The sequence below is a fragment of the Choloepus didactylus genome, chromosome 2 (assembly GCF_015220235.1).
Source record: "Choloepus didactylus isolate mChoDid1 chromosome 2, mChoDid1.pri, whole genome shotgun sequence".
In the NCBI taxonomy this organism is placed as follows: domain Eukaryota; kingdom Metazoa; phylum Chordata; class Mammalia; order Pilosa; family Megalonychidae; genus Choloepus; species Choloepus didactylus.
In genome coordinates, this window is record NC_051308.1 from 239,224,981 (window position 1) to 239,248,796 (window position 23,816).

General features: G+C 37.8%; 1 protein-coding gene across 11 annotated transcripts in view; it reads right to left on the reverse strand.

The window, feature by feature from the left end:
* KIF1B (kinesin family member 1B) overlaps positions 1 to 23,816 on the reverse strand; it is a 186,250-nt gene that overhangs the window by 56,338 nt on the left and 106,096 nt on the right. For 9 of the 11 annotated variants that reach the window (XM_037828553.1, XM_037828556.1, XM_037828555.1 and 6 more), the window contains 6 exons: positions 22,159 to 22,238; positions 21,556 to 21,662; positions 20,639 to 20,722; positions 19,907 to 20,087; positions 19,716 to 19,788; positions 827 to 920 (listed from right to left, as the gene is read on the reverse strand). In XM_037828553.1, coding sequence (XP_037684481.1) covers positions 827 to 920; positions 19,716 to 19,788; positions 19,907 to 20,087; positions 20,639 to 20,722; positions 21,556 to 21,662; positions 22,159 to 22,238 — 619 coding nt within the window. Of the gene's footprint in view, positions 1 to 826; positions 921 to 10,884; positions 14,726 to 19,715; positions 19,789 to 19,906; positions 20,088 to 20,638; positions 20,723 to 21,555; positions 21,663 to 22,158; positions 22,239 to 23,816 lie in introns of those variants that run through there. The other 2 variants (XM_037828561.1, XM_037828562.1) reach the window with 2 other exon arrangements.

Genomic DNA, 23,816 nt, shown 5'->3' on the forward strand with positions numbered 1-23,816 from the left:
TTGTGTTTCATCTTCATTTTTTTTAAGACACATTTCCAATGTGTGGCTTATAATAAAGATAATACCCCTGGTATGTTGTACAACTTATATATACCTTTTTTCTTTTTAGTAAAGGGGAAAAAAAGACTAAAGGACAGAGTCATATTTCACTTGGATATTTAAAAATAAAGAATTTAGTACATAAATTAAGAGTTCCTTCAAAGTTAATCTGAAGCCTCGAGATTACTGAGAGTTTGGGTGGAGACATGAGAAGGGATGAATGTTCATGCTGTATTATAAATCAATAACTAACAATGAAAATCTTAATTCAGCTAAGAAATTCTAGAAAACATAACACAGGTAGGGATGACTAAATGTGATTAGAAATCTATCAGAAATGGCTTCAAAATACACTGATATATCCCAAAGTTCTAGCTGGAAAGTCTCTGATATAAACCAAAACCCAGCAACCAGAACAGACTATCTACCAAAGACTAAAATCTATATTTATTTGAACAAATATATGAACTTCATATGTACAATAATAGGAGACAGTATATGTACTGTCCAAAAGATCTATCAGGATGTTTACTATACGGAGACTGTGGTCAGAAACCGTGTAAAGTTCTAAGGAACACCATCAATCCCACCCCACTTCACACAACATACAGCTGGGTCCACAGCATTGAACATTTCTAACATCATCTTCAAACTCGCTCAGGAAAATGTCAATAAATAATAGAGCCAACCTCCAGGAATCCAATACTGATCAGAGATAAAGGACTAATCTGCTAGTCACACAGATCCCAAAGATATGCATAGGAGCATTTTGTTCTCTAGGTTTCACCTTCTTCCTCTTCTTCTTCCTCTTCAGTGGTTTCTGCAGCGAGGGATCGCGTTTCCACCTGCTTCTGCAAGGCCTGCAATTTACTCTCATAATCCTGAACAAAAAGAAAGGAGATAACATGTAGGAGAGAGAGGAAATCAGAGGAAAGAAAAAAGAGAAATGAAAGGAATATTCGGGGAAAGAGAGAAAGCAAAAGGCAAAGAAAAGAAAGAGAGACAGAGGCAAGAAACAACAACAAATAGACCCACAGAGATAAAAAGCACAGGCACATACGATAGTCTCCAGTGGGTTCTCACTAAAAGAATTTAACTGCAGGCTCTCTCCTTCTACTTCCTCAAAGACTCAAGCATTCCTGATTTGGAATAGGGGTAGGAGAAAGGGGTGATTTGGGGGGAAAAAATGTATGTGTCCCTTAAATGTTAAAATACACTTAAGTAATATTACACATCAAGGAATTCCAGAGGGAAACAAAACTGGTAAAGATTAAGCCTACGAGTACACCAACAATCCCAATTATCCGTTTAGATGTGGAAGAGTAGGATTGTAGTATTTGAAGTTCCTGTGTGTAAAAAATTAATATTTTTGCAGCTACAGGATGAGTTTAGCCTTCAGTTAACCAAAATTTCACAGTGCTAGTAGGACAGTCATAGTTTATAGATTGCATTTAGTTATTCAAGAAAGATAGCTTATTTTAAAATATACTATTGTAATACAAAATACATCGTTATGAGACAAATCAGATTTATCCTTCATTACTCCAGGCATTCTCAGTGAAAGTAATTATCACCTCTGAGGGGAGCAAATGGTTCTTGGGGGATGAAAAAAAAAATTCTTTTTTTGTATAAAGCACAGATATACATACAGTATATAAATAAATATTCAGTATATTTCTGGTGTTAATATTTCATGGTAGGGAGACATTAAATAGAAAAAAAAAAATGCCTAAAATGATTCCTTCCCAGGTTGACAAACACTGATCCACTCTAATGGGATTTAAGGCATTCCACTGTCAAGTGCTCAATTTTGAGATGTAGAGTAAAAAAGGAATTAGAGAAGTCTAACTTAAAGAGCTTCCTTAAAATAGACAGAAAATGAAGGAAAAAAAAATAGTCCAAAGTGCAGATTTCTTTAAAAAAGAAAAAAAAGTTCATTTTTAAAGCGTAGATGGTCTAAATATAATGTTTCCAATATAATGTATTTACATACCATCATAAGTATGATTTACAAATAAGAAAAAAAATCTTAACACATAACCAAACAATTAGCTAAAGTAATCTAGTAATGAATACATTTTAACATATAAAAATCTGGAGAGAAACTGAGCATAGTTCCTTAATTTGTTCAACTTGCTAATGTATATTAAAATTAATGACGAACTGGATTTGCTATATTCACCTTTTTTTCTTAGAATAAATATCAACATATTTTGAAGGAAGCATCATTTAGTGAATTTTAATGAAAACAAAACAAGTAGAGTTAAGAAAAGAAATCTTCGCATAATAAAGTATCAAATCACAGCGCAAGCACAGCATTTTAAAATATACTGCCTGGGTTTTCTGCTACCTTTGCTTCCCAAGGAGTGACCCAATTACAGGCTATCAAGAGTCAGAGGGTTTAGGTATAACCATGTATTCTGTTTTCAAACAGGGCTCTCCAAGCCACAAATCCAAGACCCTAGGCAGTTCAGAGCACCAGTGAAAGCCTCTGGAGCAGACTCCTTTTGAAAGGAGCTCCCAATTGCAATGCTAAGAAGGATGCAAATATTCTCTGAGGCTCTGGGCATTTATCATTAGTCTCACAAAGGAAGCTTTCTTTATCTAGTGAGGCTGGCAGTGACCAAGAGCCAAGAGACATGGCTTTATCAGACAGAGAAACACACTGTGGAAGAAAAAAAGAAAAGCAAATTAAACTAGCAGGTAAAAAGCCCTGGGTTTTGGCCTGGCACTTGCTCTTACTAGCCATACAACCCTGGGAAAGTTCAATCCTTTCTGAACCTCACTTTCATTCCCACTAAAATGAAGATTTTTAGTATTTGACCTGCCTACCATGCAAGATTGCAGAAGGACTTCTGATGAACCACTTAAAAGTACATGTTAAAGTCCTCTTAAACGGCACAGCACTCTCAAAATGACAGGCAATGTCTTTAAAAAGCTTATTTGTAGCACCCAGATCCTTGGGTTCTAAATACCATTCCCCATGAAAAGGAACCAGGGATCCTTAGAAAATGGCCAACTGTGTGGGTTTGCAGCAAGAAGAGTACAAGGTGAGCCTCAAATATTTTGTGCCAGAAAGCAAGGGAGTACTCAATGACAGATGGGGCCATTTCAAAAGGATGCAGGCTCCTGCTGGCTGATAAATAAGAACAGAAAAATAATATAATGTGTTGACTATAAAAAGAATCCATGAGTCCACAGTGATACTTAAAGAGAGAAGTGAAAGCTTTTCTTTACAGGAAAAAGCCAGCTAATCAATATAGAATGACAATTAGAAAATCACCGTATTGCGATCTCTACATAGTAAATGAATCAAAGATTATCAATAAATGCTAAAACAACTGAGCAAAAGATGGATGGTATACAGAATAGTCATACAATCTCAAAGTGCCACCCCCATATGATCTTCTAATAAAAAGGAAAACCGCTTCTTTTCAATGGAGAGATCTGGGAAATAACACATTAACCAAATCATTAAACTTATTACTATTAGGACAAATTGGCATTTTGTGCCTACTGATGTGGTACAATGAGAAGTACACATCCACACCTTTATTACATTATTACCAAAAGTGTTTAAGCTAAATCTAAGCTTGAGGAAAGAGACAAATCCAGAATGGAGTCTGATCTCTTCAAAAATATCAGACAAGAAAAATAAGAAACATCACAACCAAATGCAATGTATAAACCTTGACTGAATTAAAACATACACATCAAAAACATTTCTATTTTGAGACAATTAGGAAAATTTGAAAATGATATTGAATCAGTATTACCCTTCTCCAATGGGATAATGGTATTAGAATATCCTTTATCTTTGGAGATACATACAGCAATATTTAGGGGTACCCTATGATGATGTCTGCAACTTACTTTTAAGCAAAAATACATAAATACAGGTATACAAGCGTTCAATGTACTACTTTTTCAGCTTCTCTGTAGGTTTGAAATGTTCCCAAATAAAAAGCTGATGGGGGTGGGGGGTTTATTTTCTATAAAGTTATATATTGTATGGCATTGTTCCAGCAAAAAGAAAAAAGACTGCTGGTTTACCTATAAGGCATCAGATGGAGAACTGTTAATATTTTATCTTGAGGATTTCTTCAAGAATAGGTTTATGGGCTGGTCAAACTACCAATGAAAACAAAATCCCTAGACTCGGACAGCAAAGGTGTTAGGATGACCTTCCCTAAAGGTTCCAACATAAAAAAATTTCTATAACTCTATGGACCTAAAAATTTTAATGCATTTTGACCAGAGACAAGTTCCTATGAGTAGTTAGAGGTCCAAATAACAACACCATTTCTTGCATCACCCCTCTCCCCCATCCCACAAAACCAGACTGCTTATGAGCTTCCAAAAAAGACATTTTATAGATCATCAGAAAAATTCTAAGTGTTGCATTCTCCTATAACAAATGGATAGAGATTGAGATACTGTTCTTTCCATTTCATGGTGTAAACTAGAATAATTTGGAAAGCTAACTAAAAAATGTTCAGCGGCAGCCTTTTGTGTTTGAAAAACTCCTGACTAGTTCAAAACATGTTTCATATTTATAAAGGCACAGCATTCACTGGCTGTTCCCTCTTCTGGAATGCTCTTTCCCACCCACTCACCCTTGTTTTTAAGCTTATTTTACACCAGGAGCTGTGTTTAATGTTTAACACGGATTATTCCAAATAATCCTACAAAGATGGTAATTATTGTTATTTTCATGTTAAAGAGGAAGAAATTAAGTAACTTTCCAAAGATCACAGAGCTAGCTAGCAGTGGTGGAGTGGGATTTGAAACTAGGCAATCAGACTCTTAAGCATGCTTTCTTCAACCACTGACCATGAATTCATTTATTCAACAAATAACTTTTGGTCCCTATTTTGTACTGAATGCTGGGAATACACAAGCCAGTAAGATGAAGGTCCCATTGGTGAGGGAGAGAGAGACAATAAACAGTAAACAAATGCAGTATAACACTATGATTTCAGTAGACAGAAATATAAGAAAGATTAGAAAGATTAAAAAAAAAAAAAAAAAAAAAGGTAGGTATTAGAGGCCATGGGAGAAGGAGGGAATGGAAGGGAGACTTTTAGATAAGATGGCCAGGGAAGGCCCCTCTAACGAGATCATTTAATCAGAGACCTGAGATCTATGGGTGAGCGGTGGAGGGAGGTGGGATTCCAAACAAAGTAAAACTGAACAGCAAGTGCAAAGGTCCTGAGATAGAAAGGAGCCTGGTATGTTAAAAAGCAAGTAAACCCATGTGGGTGGAGTAAAGAGGCAGTTGAGGAGTGGCCAGGTAGGGACTGGATTGCAGATGGCCTTAGAGGCCAAGGTAAGGACTTTGGATTTTGTTCTAAGGGACACCACTGACAGTTTTAGAGCTGGGAAGTAATGTGGTCTAGTGTAAGCTTAAGAAATCCCACTCTGTGGAGAAAAGCCTGAGGGCTTGGGAGCAATTGTGGGAGCAAGGAGAGGAGCTCTGAGGCTGTCACAGCAGTGTGGTGATGGCCTGGCCTGAGGTGTCAGCAGTAAAGGTTGTGAAAATAGAGAGGAGGTGGGATGTGCTTTACAGGCAGAGGAAACAGGGCCTTCTGATGATTTGATGGCGGGGTGTGGGGAAAAAGGGAGAAACTGAGGATAACTTGGATTTTTAACCTAACCAACTAGGTGGTGAATAGTGTTGCCATTTACTAGGACGGAGAAACAGAGGGAAAAGACAGGTTTAGATAGTTTAACTGTGAGATGCCTACTAACTACCCAGACCTCAGGTCGTAGATTGTATGTCTGTATCTAGGATTAAGGACAGAGAACCCAGGCAGAGAGAGTAGATCTTCTGAGATCTACTCAGAAGCAAGGCAGGACTGTAGTTTGCAGACAGATGGCCTGAGGCTGAAGCTGGCTCCCCCACTTATTAGCTGTGTGACTCTGGCAAAGTTATTAGCTTCTTTGTGCCTCACTATCCTCATATGTAAAATGGGAAAAATACCTACCCCTCACAGAAGAGGGGTGTTGTGAAGATTCAATGAGTTGATACATGTAAAAGGTATACTGGCACATAGTGGAGGCTCAACATATGCGAGCTACCATTATCATCATCATCATCATTAGTGTAAAGATGGAAGACAGAGCTGTAGAAATTAATGCATGATATCACCTGGGATGGAATGGATACAAATATGGAAGTAGTCCAAGGTCTCAGGCCACAGAGACCAGGAAAGAACTAGCCAGTATGGTGGGAGGAAAATCAATAGTATGATATCATGGAAGCCAAGAGAAGAAAGTGCTTCAAGAAGTAAAGAGTAGGCAACTGTGTCAAATGCTGCTGATTTAGTAAGATGTGGACTGAGATTTGTCACCGTGGAGCTCTTGGATGACCCCAATAAAAGTGGCTAGAGTGACAAAGTGGGAATAAAAGTCTGAGAGAGTGACTCAAGCAAAACTGGGGATAGGAAAAACTACAAAGAGAGAATGAAAGATGGACAAGCAGGAAACAATAAGTACAGAAAACTCAAGGGTATTTCTATAAAAAGGAACACAGAAACGCAAAGGGAGCTAGCAGGGGACATGGGACTTTTCTGAAATTGGTGAAATGAAGACATGTTTGTATGCTGACAGAGAAAAACTGAAGTTGTCAAAGAGAAGGGCATAAATGCACAGTAGTCCTTGAGAAGGTAACGCAAGATGCATGCAGACAAGGCTGCGCTAAGACAGGAACAAGGGCAGTTCATCCATTAACAGGAGGGCGCAGATGCATGTAGAACTACAGGTGGGAAAAAAAGGAAGTTTTCTTCTGATTGCTTCTTTTTTTCCTAGTGAAATAAAAAGAAAGCTCATCATCAGTTGAGAGCAAGGAGGGACTAGTTGTCTTTCATCCCCCAGAAGAAAAGAGGTCTCCCTGCTGTAAATGTTCAGAGCCCTCTGGATTTTTCCCTGTTGGCAATTTCCACAGATGTACTGAAGGACTATTTCTGTGATTGTCTGTCTAAAGGCTGTGTCCTCCACAACACTGTGAACTCCATGAGGCATCTGTCACACAATACAAGCAGTCACATATTGATCTTCCAGATCAACAGTTCTCAAAAGTGACTATTTTCTAGATCAGGGGTCCCCAAACTATGGCCTGCAGGCCAAATCCAGCCCACCACCAGTTTCTGGAACTCGGCTACTCCCCTTCATTTGCATACAGCCTATGGTGGTTGCCCCACTTCAACAGCAGTGTTGCATAGTTGCAACACATACCACATGGCCCACAAAGCCTAAAATATTTACTATCAGGCCCTTTACAGAAAAAGCTTGCAGATCCCTTTACTAGATCAATGATTTTCAAAGGAGGTCCCTGGACCAGCAGCACTGGTGGTACAGGGGAACTATCAGAAATACAAATTATAGGGACCCACCTCGGACCTAGAGAATCAAACCCTGAGGATGGGACCCAGCTCCTGAACAGGGGATTCTGATGCACACAGCACTCTGAGAACCAATTTTCTGGGTAATGTGTATAGATGAATGGTGAAATGAACAAGAAATATAAGGTACTTATTCTAGGTGAGTTTACATCACCATGGAAGAAAAAAGATACAGACACTATATCACTATCAAACGGATAGCCTATAGCGTCTGTGTGAGACGCTGCCTGGAGTGGGCTGAGGCAGGAAAAGTGGCCTGTGAGCTCAGATCTGAAAGAGGGGTTGTTGCTGTTGATGGAAAAGGATCCTAGCCTTGAGGAAGTGCAAATGCCCTGAAGTGGGGACAAATTTGGCGTGCTCAAGGAACAAAAGACCAGGGAATCTGCAGTGTGAGAGTGTTGACAGATGAAGCTAGAGAGGTAGGTAAGCAGCCAAAAAACAATGTAAAGCCTCGTAGGCTATAGCAAGAGGTTTGAATTTTTAAGTGTAATAAGAAGCCACAGCAGGCCACTGATAAGATCCGCTTTGTTTTCAAAAGATGATGTTTTTAAAAGATGTTGCCGTGTGGACAATGAATTATGGGGGTCAAGAATAGAAGCAAAGAGACAGTTAGGAGGCCACTGCTGTACTGTAGGTGAGAGACAAACTGGCACAAGCAGACAGGGCATCTCTGAGGAGGTGGAAAATCAATGTCACCATTCTGGGTTTTCTGGTTAGGCTGTTTTTGATGTTACAGGGCTTGGCTCCTTTTGCTAACATTGCCCTTCCTCTTTTAATGGCAGATTACAATTAGCAAGCAGTAACACCACACACAAGGTGATACCCCAGTTCTTGTCAACACCTAAACTTGTTCCTCACCCCCAGCAGCACTGTGGCCACAGCCTCTGCCCTCTTCCTCCAAGGGTTCCATGAGGCCTGCTCTTAGACTTCAACAGCTCCCTTTTTTTCCTAATCTCTGAGTCTCCACTTGGCAACTCGCTTTCCACCTATGATCCAACTAACAGCCTCCATGTTCTTGTGGGTTATATACCAGGGTTTGTTCCCTGACAAACTGATTTGTTGATTCTACCTGCAAACCCCTCTCTCCTTTCTCCCTACCTTAGTTTGGAAAAGCAGCACTTCTCATTTGGTTCACACAGCAATCTCCCAACTGACACACTAGCTCTGAACTCGCCTCCCTGCAACCCACCCTCTCCTTTGCTTAGAGTGAACTTTCTAAAAGGTGAGTCAAATAATGCAATTTCCCTGTTTAAAATCATCCTGCAGCTTTCCCCTCATACTCAAGACAAAATTCCAACTGACCATGCCAGGATTTCCCCCCCTTGCCTCCCGATCTCCCATCATCTCTTCCCCACTCCTCCACAGGCAGCTGGTGGTCTGACCACCCCAAATCACTCACACTTCCCGGTACCTGCACGGTGCCTGCTGTCTTTCACCTCAAGGCCTGGTTCCCTGCCATTCCTTTTTCTAACATGCTTCCCCATACCCCTTGTCATTCTTCACTTGGGTTAATTCTCAGTTGTATTTTGGGGCTCTGCTTCTGGCTCAGGGCTTCCTCCTTCAAAAAAACTCCTACTCTCCCCTTAGGATGTGACTCTCATCCTCTACATACAAAGTATCACTGCATGTGTTACACTGTACTGTAACTGTCTGTGCCACTCTATAAATGTGATCTCTTGGCAACTTTTCCACCAGCTTCTCCAATAGCAGAGAAATAAAAGGCGGTACCTTGATATGAGGCCTGAAACAGACTAATCCAAGCTTAAATTATCTGTACAATTCTAAATTCACATTAAAAACTCACGCAGACTTTGTGTTCTACTCCATAATGGACGACTGTATTGCTTTTCAATATAAAAAATAACATCATGTCCAAATTTTCAGTAAGACTGATGGTCTACTCCAGGAATATATTCCTCTTTTTCCTGTTTTCTCCCTAGCACACTATCAATACTTTGGGTGGAGAAAAAGAGAGGTTAAAGGAGGGATTTTTTTTTTTTTTTTAAAGCTGTATAGAGCTACTCAAACTTCCCCTACTGAAGGGAAGTGTATCATTTCATTTAAAAGAACTTGGAATCAAGGCTATAAAACAAAAATCTTGAAAACAGTTTAAAGTAAACTCAGAGAAATCAGAAAGTGATATATATCCTCATTCATCTTACACTAGGAAAGTTTTTATTCAAGTGAAATGTAGCAGAAAGTAGGGCTTAAAGATCCCAATTTAAGACAAAATTTTTGTTAAATAGAAGAGGGCAGCAAGACAAAAGCTTTAAACTAATCAACTTCATGTAGAATTATTTTAAGAAGATCTGGTTTGTAAGCATCTTCAGATGAAAAAGTAATAAATAAGTCAAGACCATGTTTAATTAGCATTATCCTGTTTTACTTTTCCCTCCTCCCACATCAGAGAAATCACACTCTGAAAAGATGGGACTTCAGCTTTTATTGAATGAGAACTTTATTTCTGAACATTACAAACTAATTCTCCCTTTCTGAAAAGGCAGATCTTACACTCAAGGACAATCTTCAAGCATTTTTTTTTTTTGTTTAAGATACTGGGGGTGGGGGGTGGAAAAGTCCACAGTTCTTTAGCAAGATTTACAACTTCTTTTTACAGGAATAAAGGGAAGAAAACCAATATATTTATTTCACAACCTAAAGTGGTTGAAACTAAGTATCTACAGATTTTAAAATCTGGTAAAGATGACATAAAATGGACAAAGAGGAAAACTGGTCATCATAAAGAACCTGGCCCTGATATTACAGAACAAATTCTTGGTTTGCATTGCTTCTAAGAAGCCTTCTTCATTAAGGCACACCAGGACACAGGCATCTTCCCCTCCTCAGTCTTTTGTCCAAATCACTAAGGCAAGTCTACAAAGGACCAGTAAGGCTTAGGGGTAGAGCAGCCAATTATAGGAAGTCTTTGTAACTTCCTGCAGTTTGATAGCCTTTAATGCAGACATTGGTGTGATGAATTCAGTATTTTGTTTTGTTTTGTTCACCATCAACTTGCACCTAAAGCATGCAAGGTCACTTCAAGTCACTTCAATGTACTAAACAATTGCTAGTCATTGTATTATCACGTGAAAGGAGAAACAATTAGCAGTGCTGGTAAGAATCAGAAGCAAGAGTACATAAGGGAAAAGCCCTTTGGTTTAGACTTATTAGATAAACTGAATGTCGTTAACTCTCTAAGGAATACCATTCTGGTTTGTGAAGCTATCCCAATTAATTAGGACTCTTCTACATTTCCATTATTGTCAGATCATTATATAATTTCGATAGCACACACACACATCCTCATTTGCTCTTATAATAGCTAGAAATACTTCAATAGTATAATAATGGTTTAATAATAACCACTTCTTTTTGGTCTTGTAATATTTAAGCTTAGGGAAAGATACCTTTTAATTAAAAAAAAAAAAAAAACCAACAAAGAAATAGAGGCTATACCAATAGCTCACAAAGGAATGACACTAGTTATTTATTTAGTAACAGATTCAATGAAGCAATTTTATTCATGCAAAATTATTTTCTAAAATAAGCTCTGATATCAAGACATATATGGCAATCAATCAAAGCTCGATTTCATTTCTTCCTGGTTGTCTATGAAATAAAGGGCTCCTTTAGAGAGCTAAACATTTCAAATAAGAAGGTGCCTGGATCCACAGATGAAACACAAACACATACCTAATTCCTTGAAATATCATTGTGGATATGGTCCTTACCGCAACCCATATTTGCAAGTGAAAATATTATATAACTCTACATTTGATAGCATCATCTGATTACTAGTAGAAAGTAATTCACAACCACTGGTTGCTGGGGAAGGTTGGCACTTGTCCATAACAAGATTAAAAGGCCACCATTAAAATGAAAATACATGGGCCTATCTTATGTTATCTCGCCTTAGGGAAATGAGAGCCCACTGTTGCTACAGAGTTGAAAGCTAAGTAATTATTATTTTTAATATTAGAAAATGAGTATTAGAAAATAGGAAGTAAACATACCTATGTCTAAACAGGAATTAAGAAGGATAACAGGTTTACACAAGATGCACTGAAGTGACTGATTTGAAGTAGCCTACTGAGTACATTCAAACCACAAGGCATAGGAGATTGTCATCTCAATTATGTCAACCCATTATAAACATCATTCATGCATATCTAATCTGCCATAAAACCTCAGTTGAAGACAAGGAGTGTTCCAGCACTAAAAGCAAAACTATCCCCCAAAGCTTTTCTTCTTCGGGGAAAAAAAAAGTTAATTGGAAGCAATTTTCTGTGCATTAAGAAAGAAAGCATTTTCTTAGGAGCAAAGAAACAAATACTATGATTAAAAATGTGTCCTAATAAAGCACTGTGGCACACACAAAGGAAAAAAAAAATAACCACATAATCACAATCTTTAAGGCTCTCTTGAATGCTAATTGCTATATTGGCTACAATTTTTCACACCATCTGTAAGACAAGGGTTTAAAAGATGAATTTGTGTGACTTATCAATCTTCAACAACGTGAAGTCAGGGAATCTCAACATATCTGGCTCTTCACACTGCCTTTTTTAAAAAAAGGTTCTGATAAGTTCAAGGATGGGGAAGGATGCAGAAAACTATTCTTTTCTTTCTATTAAAATCCATCTGTTATAGTGGATTCTCCAGTGAGGCAGACTGAGACCACAACACAGTAAAATGAGGTATTGATACAATAAAAGTTCATCAGCATTTCTCCTTCCTTGCTGGAGTATTTGTTAAGCATTACTACTGCTATTCCAAAAGGCAGTGGATTATGTGTCTGCTCTTTTACTCCAAACACAACCAGCATCAACTGTTCTTTCACTATCTCAGCACCACCTGAAAGGAAGTGGCACACAGGTGTTTGCTGAAGGCTTCTCCCTATGTCCCCTACCTTTGCCCTCTCCTCACCAAATAACCGCCCTACAAACTTATATAGACTGCCCAAAGCACTTATGCAAATATTTTGTTGGTATTTCTGTTGGCACAACTTTGGTGAACAGTTCATTTTGTGTGTGTACGTGTGTGTATAAAATGATACGTTAAACTTCAAAATGCAAACCACAAACAGAAACACATACATAGTGCCAATTTAAAGATTTCGGTATTTGGACAAATTTCGTACATGAAAGAAAAAAACAACTATCGAGTCAGCTCTCTGTAAAATTTAGAAGAAGATGATCTGAAAGTTCTGTGGAAGATGCAAAGCTGTATCTTACAAAATACGTCTGTAGAGATTTAGTTGTGGCTTATAAAAATTCCAATTATATTTAAAAAAAAGGTCTAGACATGGATGAAAAATACAAAGTTGTGCCCACACAGTTGCACACTGTTATTTTTTAAACCAATGTCTAACATTTACAGGGAAATAACAGACGTTTAATTCTACATATCAAATTCCCCTCTGAATGTTTGTATAAACTAAGAGGCAGGTCTTTCTGGATATTAGATCAATGTATAGGCATTAAAAAATAAAACAAACTTACACCAAAACAAGACAAGTCTGTGTAAGTAAGTATATTAATTATCTAGGCACCAAGAAAGGAGAAAAGCCTCAGAAAAATAAGGGAGGTCTCAATGTTTTATCCAATATTCCAGAAACTGCCCATTTATGATATACAAGTAAAAGGGATGTGATGAAACATTTACCAGTGTTTTATGTTGTAACAGTATTAAAACCAGGTAATATTTGTAGGAACACAACATTAAAATCATAAAGTATCAACTCAAATCATCAGCTAACATTGCCCGTTTCCTCCATCAAGATTTCAAGTTTGTCCAGAAATTTATACTGTGGTTTCTCGACCAGCTTTGAGATTGGGTGCTGAGAACTGTCGCCTCATCCGAGGAGGTGTCACAAACTGGCTACAGTGGCTGGATCTGTCAGTCTGCTTCTGATGAGAACTGGCTGCAATGCCCTCTAACTGACCTCCAGTGTTATAATTACAGTAGGGCTGACGGTGCTGATGAATATGACGCTTTGCCTGGAAAGTCTGCAGATCAGCAGTGGGGTGACCACTGTGGAAGTTTAATGATTCTGAGGAGGCAGACGCCGGACAGCGCACACCTTTCGGTTGGCCATTATTGAGTGAATTGCTTCTCCAGCGTAGCTGAGGTGGCTGTTGTTGATTATTAATAGGCTGCTTGCTAACTTGGATGTGATCTTGACTTCGCGTGCCCTGAGAGCCCCAGGGTACCTGGGGATCCTTAGAAGCTGCCCTACCCCCTTTTTCTTGGCCCTCGTCTCTACTTCCTTTACTTCCTTCTTCACCTTTTGGAATTCTAAGCTCTATAACCTCATCTTCTGTTATGATGATGTGTGTCCCAGGACTCCAAGAATTCCTGTGTTTAGGATTGCTCTTAAATGGGAACCGGGGCTTCCGGTTCTCAGGAGGGATGAACCTATGGGGTACATTCTGCCGACGAAGCTGCTTCGTTATCTCCTGCTGCTGTAGGTTCTTAAACCGGATTTGCTCTTGCCTCATCCAGCGCAGGCGTCCACGTCGAAAAGCTGGGTCCCCGTTCATCAGCTGGGAAACACGCTCTTCTTTCCCAAGTTCCCCATTCCCTCCTTTACTTATATCATTCTCACACTTGTTATTGACACCAACACAAACGGGCTCCTTTGCTTTGTGGTTTCCTTGGGTTTTCTGTTCCTGAGATCCAATCAGTGGCAAGACTTTTTCCATTTTCAGCATTTTATTTCTTAACACTTTTATCTCCTCATCTTTCATATTATTTTGCTTTTTGACTTCTTGCAAAATATCTTCCAGCTTGTCTATGTGAACCTTGAGGTCATCTACATCAGTTCCACCTTTGCTGGCCATCATGTCCTCAATCTTCTCATCACCGACACCAACAGTGTCCCAGACATCCCTGGCCACTGCCCGCCAGGAGTCCCGCTCATTGGGATCTTTCTTTCCATACATGGCACAAAGCTCTTTCATCTTAACAATGGCCAAGGCTTCAATCTCCTGCCGACTGTGCCTGAAATCGTTGAGTGCAACCTCATAGCAAATTTCTTTTACAGCCTGAATCTTAAGATCTGAGATGGTGACCCACTTGGAATCTTTACTCAGGCGCCTTCTTTGGGGGATTTGATACATTTTAATTGGTTCTCGTTTCTTCCCACTGCTGGGGAGGCCACATTTTTTAACAATGGTTTGCAACTTGCTGGGAGGTAGCTTTTCTCTGAGGGAAGTAATCAGTTTCCAGCTCTCTTCACAGGACCTCTTGTCAGAATCGTCCCCGCTATCAGAATCCGCGTCCTTTGGAAAAACAAAATCAAAAATGGCCCCAAAATAACCAAAATTAAAATGTAAAAAAGGAAAATCAAATCGAAGAAAAAGCAAGCAAAAAAGCCTTAACCAAATTTAAAATTTTAAAAAGAAAACAAAACTAAAAACAAAACAAAACAAAACCCCCAAACCAAAAAACCCTAAATGATGAGGAAGTTTATTAAGACATACGCATATGTTACTACTAGTTAAAAACAGATTTGTTTGTTTATTTAGTATCCCTAATCCAAATTTCCACTTTTTGGCTTAATGATGAAATCACCAATCAAATTATTTTAGGAGGCATGACATAGTGAGTTTCTCACTTTAAAGTCATATGAAATTAACAAAATGGTGTGAAATAATGTCTTCACTATCTCGAGAAAATGAAGTAAACCTACATCCCAGACATGCTAAAAAAAACCCATGCAACCACTTCCCCACATTTGCCTTGGTTATTGCTGTTGCTTCTTCCAGAAACTCTTTCCCCCATGAGTGAGCACAGATGCCATACAAAGATGTGACCAGCAGGCAGATTAACAAAGGTTAGTAAGGCTGGAGGACGCCAAGTTTTGTTTAGCTTTACTAAAAAGAGCAGCCCTGGAAAAGAGTTAGAAGATGAGAAAGTAGAAAAAGAAGCAAACATGATGATGTTAAAAGTGCTGAGAATTCCTAATAATGGACCATGTGAGGTTCTTCTCAACCAATTTTGTTTTTCTTATAAGACAAGAGGCTTTGAAAACTAGTCTTTCCATGAGCATATACTGGATTTGCTATTTTCTTAAGTTATGTCAAGTTGATTCATTTCATTTGTACAATTAAAGTCTGTTATCCAGAGAACAAAGAAGCATAAGAAAAAGATCCTTATGGTGGGTCTGCTTTTTGTTTTCCATACACTTAAACCAATAAACATTTCATCTCAAATATTTCAAAAAATAAATTACCAGAAAAAAATTAAGCTGGGTAAATAGACTCCACTAATCACTGCTCAAAATTCTCTGAGTAATATTTTAACAAATAAAACTCAGAGATGATTTTTATCTATGAAAACCCACAGCTTTTCTAGCTATTTGAGGAAGACCATTTTAACTGACAACTCTTCCAATCAACAAATGAGATTTCATTTTGCTTGTGTAAAATGGATCTACTTTAAAATGTATCTCTAACTCTGTCTTTCTAGCTGTCTCTGCACCAATACTCATTTTAAAAATAACACTACTTAAGCTAGAACAGCAGCCTGACTTGGATATTAACAATGATTCCTAACATAAGTAAATCTTGATAACATAGCTCTAAATGAAAGCAACGTTTCATTTAGAATTCCATATAATGGATAGCATTAAGGAAGAATTTCTATTCAGGAAATAAAAGCTCCTGGGAAAACAATCTATTCACTAGGTAAGTAGTTCAAGATAGTCTTTAATTGAAAATATTGTTACTTAACAGTCTCTTTCATGTGGCTAAGAGTACCAAAAGGATCTCTGGTAAAGGGCTTAAAAAAAAAAAAAAAAAAAAAAGTTACTGAAGCTGATAAAATCATATCTTGTTTTCTAGGCCAAAGATTTTTATGTACAGTTAGTTTCTAGGGCATGAATAAATAGCCTTTGACAATAATGACAATAATTTGGCCTCTAAATTTGAAGATGTTGCTATTATAGTTTTTCTGGAAGGGTTACAAGTTTCTCTCTCAGTAGAAAAATCTGCATCGTTTCTATTCGCCTATACCTGGGTACTAAGCCCATTACAACCTCCACCTATTTGAAAACTTAGCAACAAAAACAAAATAAAGCTAAATTTACAGACTCTACATTGATAATTTTGTTTTCCTTTTCATATTTAATTTAAAAAATTAGAAGGGCTAATTTTTAGCAATAAAAGATGACATTAATAAAGAGAGAAAAAAGTATGTAGGACTACTGAAAAGGTTTTCTTGCAAATACACATAAACTGAGTTTTACAGAACACAAACTCTCTCTGATTTTTTCCCAAACAGTTGACAACGATCAGTGTTTTCCCCTGGCTTCTTCTATTTTCTTCTTCAAATTGTCTAAGGATGAAATGAATATTACCTACTTTAGGAAATGACAAATACTCTAGTCATTGCTTTAATATGATGCTTGAGGGATAAGAAATACCTTCAGTCTCTAAAATAAAACATAAACAGAGAGTCTACATAAATTCTAAAGAACCCAAATTAAATCAAGTGGCTATCATTTTCCTTCTTTTTAAAATACTGCCATATTGACTCTGTAGAGAATGTTCTTTATGTTCTTCTTATAACTCAAAACATGTACACTCTGTATCATACTGATCATGACACTGAAGATTCTGTATGCAAAGTGCATATGCCTAGAAGTAAATTCTATCTCATGTAAATAAAAAATGTTAAAGATATTTAGACTCATTTATTACAGATTTGGAAAAACTACTCAAGTATGGCCAATTCACAGGTCACTAACGTTCCTTCTGTTTTCATTAAATACCAAATGCAAAGTGGGCCTCCTGAAGAGACTCTGCAAGGAGCTTATGCAAGTAAGAAAAGAGAATATACCCTAAAAACATGTAAAAAATCCAGAAATAGAAGCACAAAAAGGACCAGAGGCACTGAGCATTAACTCTAAAGGAATATTCAGCAACACAACAATGTGATGCATTTGGGGAACTCTCATTGAAGAAAACTCATGGGCCTGAATTCCACTTTTCAATGGTGTCATTGTGCAAAAATGATTACCTATAATAAATATTAAATAAATGATCTGATTTCTTTGTATCCTGTCAATATATATTCACAGACTGTATTTGAAACATGTCTGTTGGATGAACAATATAGGGTCATAAAAATACATTTTCTATTCAGTACTGTTACTGCTAGGTATTCTTCAGGCTAAAGTATTAGAAATCAATTATTCTTGAGAAAAATAAATTTAAGTGGAATAGAGCTGAACTTATGAGAAGAATGCTACTTCCTTGCTTTAAGGCACTATTCTTGAAATCCTGTTTGCTTTCAGATACACAGAGCAAATAACTAGAACTTGATTATTTGCAGACTTAGTATGCCCCTGGGAACTAAGTATGTCTTAGAGACATTTACTTTTTCTTTATTTAATGGTCGTCTTATTTTAGGGCATAGAATGATGAAGAGCACCAGGCATCATTGTTCTTTCCCACCTAGTTACTCAAAGTTTGGACCTTGGGTCAGCAGCACTGGCATCATCTGGGAGCTTGTCAGAAATGCAGAATCTCAGGCCCCACCAGACCTACTGAATCAGAGGCTGCATTTTAACAAGAGACCCATGTGACTGAGAAGCACATGGCTCTAATGGACAGGACACGAAGCAAGTCAGAAGACCCAAGTTTTAAGCCTCAGAAACAGGACTTACCATATGTTTAAGAGTGGGCAAGACGTTTTTTAGCCTTGGTTTCCTTGACTAATAACTGGAGGTAATATTACTGGTTTTACTTACATACACACCTACTAAAAAGGGTTGTTTCAGGGGTCAAAAAAAAATGATAAACGTTAAAGCTCTTTGTAAATTATAAAGCACTGCAAATACAAGGCACTATTGTTAATAAACACAGCTTAATTATACCTGTCTTCGTTTGATCTCTCACAGACCTTCAGAGATATGTTATTAGATTATACTACATTATTAAGATAAAAGGCTCCTTTGTGTGTCACAAACCTTTCAAGCCCCTAATCACATTGTAGCTAAATCATCTTTCTGTTTTCATGAAAAACTAAACGCCAAGTGGGCCTCCTAAAGAGACTCTATCTCTAACACTGCCATTATTTTCTCCCAAACACTTGATTGATTCTTATAATCAATCTTTTTTTGGCTTTACTATTATCTCCGAGATACGGCTGCTTCTGCCCAGAGCCTTGGGCTTTTCTGGCTCATTTAGCAATAGCCCCTCTTTTCAAAAAACAAGAGGATGGCTATATGGCTGCAGTTTACATGCTATATTTTATGCTACCGGAAGAAGCCAATGCCCAGCTTTCTCCCTAATACCCCATTATCTTCAAATGAAGACCAGGATTCTTAAAAAAATGAGAAATTCCTAAACTGTATCCACAGTATCCAAAGGTTAATTATACTTCTCTCTTATGCATCAAATGAATCCCGAGAAACTTCAATATAACCACGGCTTAGTTCACCAGAATTGGTTGGCTTTAAAAATGAAAATCTAACTGGTGAATCAACTTATTTATTCACGAGATTTAACTTCTATCAAACCTGGAAAATCAATTAACATTATAAAATGCTAACACTATTAGCATTATAGCTGTGACCTTGAAGTGAATTTTCGCTGCCACCCAAATCCTCTCTCAACACAGAGAAGCCAGGCTTCCCCCTCCTCTCTGAATCAGTGAGGCAGCCCTTGTTCCTCCTGTCACCACACATGTCACTGAGAACCTTACTGAGAATTCAGACTCCATGCAGGGGAACAGAAAGGGTTAACACATGCAACTGTGTGGCAACACTTTCAGAGACAGTTTAACTTAAAAAAAAAAAAAATCTGCCCAGCACAAGAACAATTTCCAAGTCAGCCCAAGAGCAGAGAATTAGTACTATCAGGTGATCAGAAACAAAACCAAGGCAAACACCCATCGAAATCAATATTCAGAGTAATTATCATTAAAAGATCCACCACTGATGCAAATCCCAAACCACTGTCAAGAGGCAGAGGCTATCAGAAGGGCTCCCACTATTTCCTCAAAAAGCACTTGGTTTTGAAAGAAGCAAAGATCTGGCCTTAAGACATAAAAGGCACAAAAGAGTACCTTTATGGGCAGTTTTCCAGGCTAAGGCTACCAGGAGATGTGAGTTTGTTCTCCATTAAGGAAATGAAAGAAGTAAGTGTGAGGTATCAATGAGAGCTCAGATAAGCAATTTTTGGGTGAGGGCTCATCTGTGGAAAATGGGAGGGTATGAAAACAAGCTACCCTTTTCCTAACAGCAGATTCAGGATGGACCCCTACCAGTCTCTGCTGCTCCAAGAGAAGATCTGCTTCTTCTTTCTCCTTCTTGTACAGAATCTCCATTTCCTGTAGCCTAAAAAAAAAGACAGAGAGAGAGGAAATAATTCTGAAATCACTAACCTCTTTCATGAATGCTCTTATATGTTTAAAAAAGTGTCAAGCACGTGGGCCACATAATATCTGTGTATTACCTTTTCTCCATCTCCTGTTTCATATCAATTCCTTGTTTTTCCAGAAGCTCTCTCTGGGCAAATGTCCAGTCCACAGGCTCTGAGGGGGTCTCAGCAGAAGGAGTCTTTTCCCTCTCGGCCCGTGCTTGCTCCGGGTGGTTGAAACGAAAAACATGATTTTTACCCATGATGATACGGTTTCCTAGTACAAGACAAAAACGGTTAAGAAATAATTTTTGGGTATAACAATACAGCTTATATGGTGTGACCATGGGATTATGAAAAACCTTGTGGCTCATACTTCGTTTATCCAGTGTATGGACAGATGAGTAGAAAAATAGGGACAAAAAGTAAATGAATAATAGGGGGGAGGAGATGTATGAGATGTTTTGGGTGTTCCTTTTTACTTTTTAGTTTTTGGAGTAATGAAAATGTTCAGAAGTTGACTGCGGTGATGAATGCACAACTGTATGATAATACTGTGAACAAATGACTATACACTTTGGATGATTATATGGAATGTGAATATATCTCAATAAATTGCATTTAAAAAAAAGAAATCATTTTTGAAATGTATAGCACATAGGTTAACAACCTCACTCTTCCTAATGCAAAAAGACAGTTTTGGAGTTCTGCAGGAACACAAATCCTACCACTATCACTTCAGACTTTAGAAAAACAGCCAAAAATAAAAGAGTTGCTCACACAAGCTATGTGTACATTGTTGAAGATCTGAACCTCTCCCCATCTCACCTGAGCGCAGCTGGACAGGCTGGGCAACCCTCTTGCCATTTACGTAGGTTTCTGAGCGTTCACAGGGTTCTAGGGTCACGATAACTAAGAGCAACACAAACTAATGTTAGGATCAGAACCAACTGAAATCAAATAATGGAAAGCAGTGACTATCAGGATTCATGGTAACTAGAAGAGAGTCCTGCAACTAACTAAGTGCTTGAAGCATGTATACATCAGTTCATTTTAGGGTACCAGAACCACTCCAATACAAAAGGCTATTTGGGACTGTGGCTATGATAGAAACATTTAATTGAACTGGAATTAAAGATCTTGACAGACCTCAGAACAAGACAGGAAATATTAGTTTTAGTGATATCTGAAGACGGTTAAATAGAATTGAAAACCATTAGCAATCTTAAGTATGAGATGTTGGTAACAGCCAAAACTTAAAATTAAAAACTTTTATTCTGTTTAGGAAGAAGTGAATTACATAGCACAAAAATACCATTAGATTGTTGTTACTGTTTAGGCAATAACCTGGCAAAATCAAGATTGACTTTTTCTTCCCTTTTAGGTAACATAAGAATAAATTCTACTGGGTTAAGACTAGGGGTCCTTAAACTCCCTTATTACCCACGCCTATTTGTTCCTTTCTTACTTTTCTATTAAATAATTAACATTCAAGACCAATTGCCTAATTGCCTGTGTCCTGCTCAGTCCTTGGCAGGAAAAGAAGGGTTCCTTTGGTCTAGTCTATTTTTATGTATAGTAGCTATGTGTGTCCTTGCATTTATAAGCAGTCCAGGTTTCCCCATTTTAATATTAGACTGTACAAGAAAGTCCTACTGAAAGAGGCAAGGAATACCAAGGCTTGAGGACTTCTCCTAACACAGAATGAAAACATTCTTGGAGAAGCTCAAGCCAGGAACCCTCACCTTCCCCACCGCTGCTCCTCTCACTCCGGAAGACACAATGCTCTTCTTTTATGTGAGCCCCACTCAGCACTATGTCCTGGCGCCGCTCAGCATCTGCCTGGCCGACCCTGAATGCAAGAGAAAGTGTTTCTCAGGGAAATTCAGACAAAAAAGGGCACTATAAACAATGAACCTCTTTTTCCCAAAGAATATTCTTTGGTGGGTACAAAAAAAGGGATCACCTTGTTGTATCAGAAGCTTTCACCTAAACAGTCTATATTCGTATGATCAACTTCACTACCAGAGGAAGAAATCAAGGAGCAACGATACACCAATGCTTTATAAAAAGACATGCGTGAACTAAACTCCCCAACAAATTCATCTAAGATCTTAGAAGAAATATTATTATTTAGGATCTTCTAGGAAAAAAACCACATGTTCAACAGTTTAGCGAAAACACTTACATAATGTGGGAAGGGTAGAGAGGATTGTTTGTAACTATTTCAGACAGGAAAAACAGCAAATCGTTAACAATAAATTTTTTAACACATAACCTTCCTTTAGTTACTGAATCATCTAAGAGAAAAGAAAGCATTAAGGGAGCAAAACAAGAAACAAACATACCTTGTAATTCCATCTTTGATGTAATAAAGCAGGCATTCAGACATCAGTGGGTCTTCATTGAGGTTAACAAGATGTGGGGTCTGAAAAAGGTTACAGAAGATCAATTTGGGGCAAGGCACCAGAGGGCTGGGGCCATAACAAAGACCTGCAGGAGCCTGAGACAGCTTCTTTGATTCCCCACAGTGCACAGCAGAGGGACTTCCGTATTACTCCTAGCTGCAATTCCACAATAAAGGAAAAACACTCCTCTTCAGGCCTTCCCTAACTACACTAATGAATTCTATTTAAACACATGAGTTCTGGGCTAAAGAATAAGAACCAATTCTTCACAGGGACAAAGAGAGCACAAAAGAAAAATTCGAACAGGCTGATTCTCTGGATAGGTTCATCATTATTTTTGTAAATGCCTGGGCAAAAATTCACCAAAATATTTAGTTTTCCATTTATTTAATAAAAATGTCCTTCTACCCTCTGCCAATTTCCCTCTATAATATTCATCCTCTACCTTTCATGGTGCCAGTATATTGTCTTTAGTTTTTATTAGTCTTGACCTTAAAGGAGAAATTTAAATTCATGACATTCAACAATATAAACATCTTCTAAAAATCTTCTTCATTTAAACTGTAATATTTCTAAAATCTTTTAAATACCAACCTTCTTTGGTGAAAATACCCCATTGGAATCCATAAATAAGTCACATGATCTTGGGGTCAAAATCTACTCAAGTTAGTGCCAGCAAGAGTGGAGAAATGAAAGAAGAGTCAGATGAGGGGGTTAAGAAAAGGGACTACAAAACATGATTAAAAAGAAAATTAAAATAACCTCTATATTTTCTAAATTAGTGTCTACATTTGTAGTTTAAAAGCTTTGCTGCTTTAAGAAAGTCAAAGTACTCTGTGGGCAGTGTTCTTTAAAACCTGTCATGACAGTGGCATAAGAAAAAAGGAATCTCGGCAAGAGGTTCCACAACTGAGTTTGAATGTGGTCAGTGAGGTATCCCGTCCTTTCCTGAGGAAGTTCAGAAATTTAAAGCAAAACGAGTAAAATTAAAGTAAGAAAAAGCTTCAGAAACAGAGATCTCGGTTTGGAATTCTATGTTGTTTATATCACAAGATTTGTTCAAATTATTTATGATTTTTGTTAAATGCCACAATACTTTCATAAGCTGCTATAAAATTTTTTCCCACCATTCTTAATACTGAAAGATGAACATAAAATAACCTTTAGATATAACGCAAAGGCACAATCTAAATTCTATCAAACTATAAGTGCTAAAATTTCTATAATCATTTGTAATATATCTGAATAAATACATTCTGCACCAAAAGAAAAATATTACTAAAGTGTGAAAATCACTGATCTTTGGCCAAATAATCATATAAAATACTTACTGCTGCAATTCTACAATGTATGTCTAAAGTGCCTTTAAACCTACCTTCTCTGTTGAAAATAACACATCGGAATTTGGAGAACAGTTGTGTGACCTTGATAGAAAGACCTAGCCTAAACAATCCTAGCAAAAGCCACAGGAATATATTTAATATCACATAAAACAAAAGTACCAATTCAAAACTGCCTAACCCTCTAGGCTAACCCAGAGGGGTCATCATCAGACTCTATGCCTAAGGAAGATTAAGTCTCCAATGGCCAATTTGAGC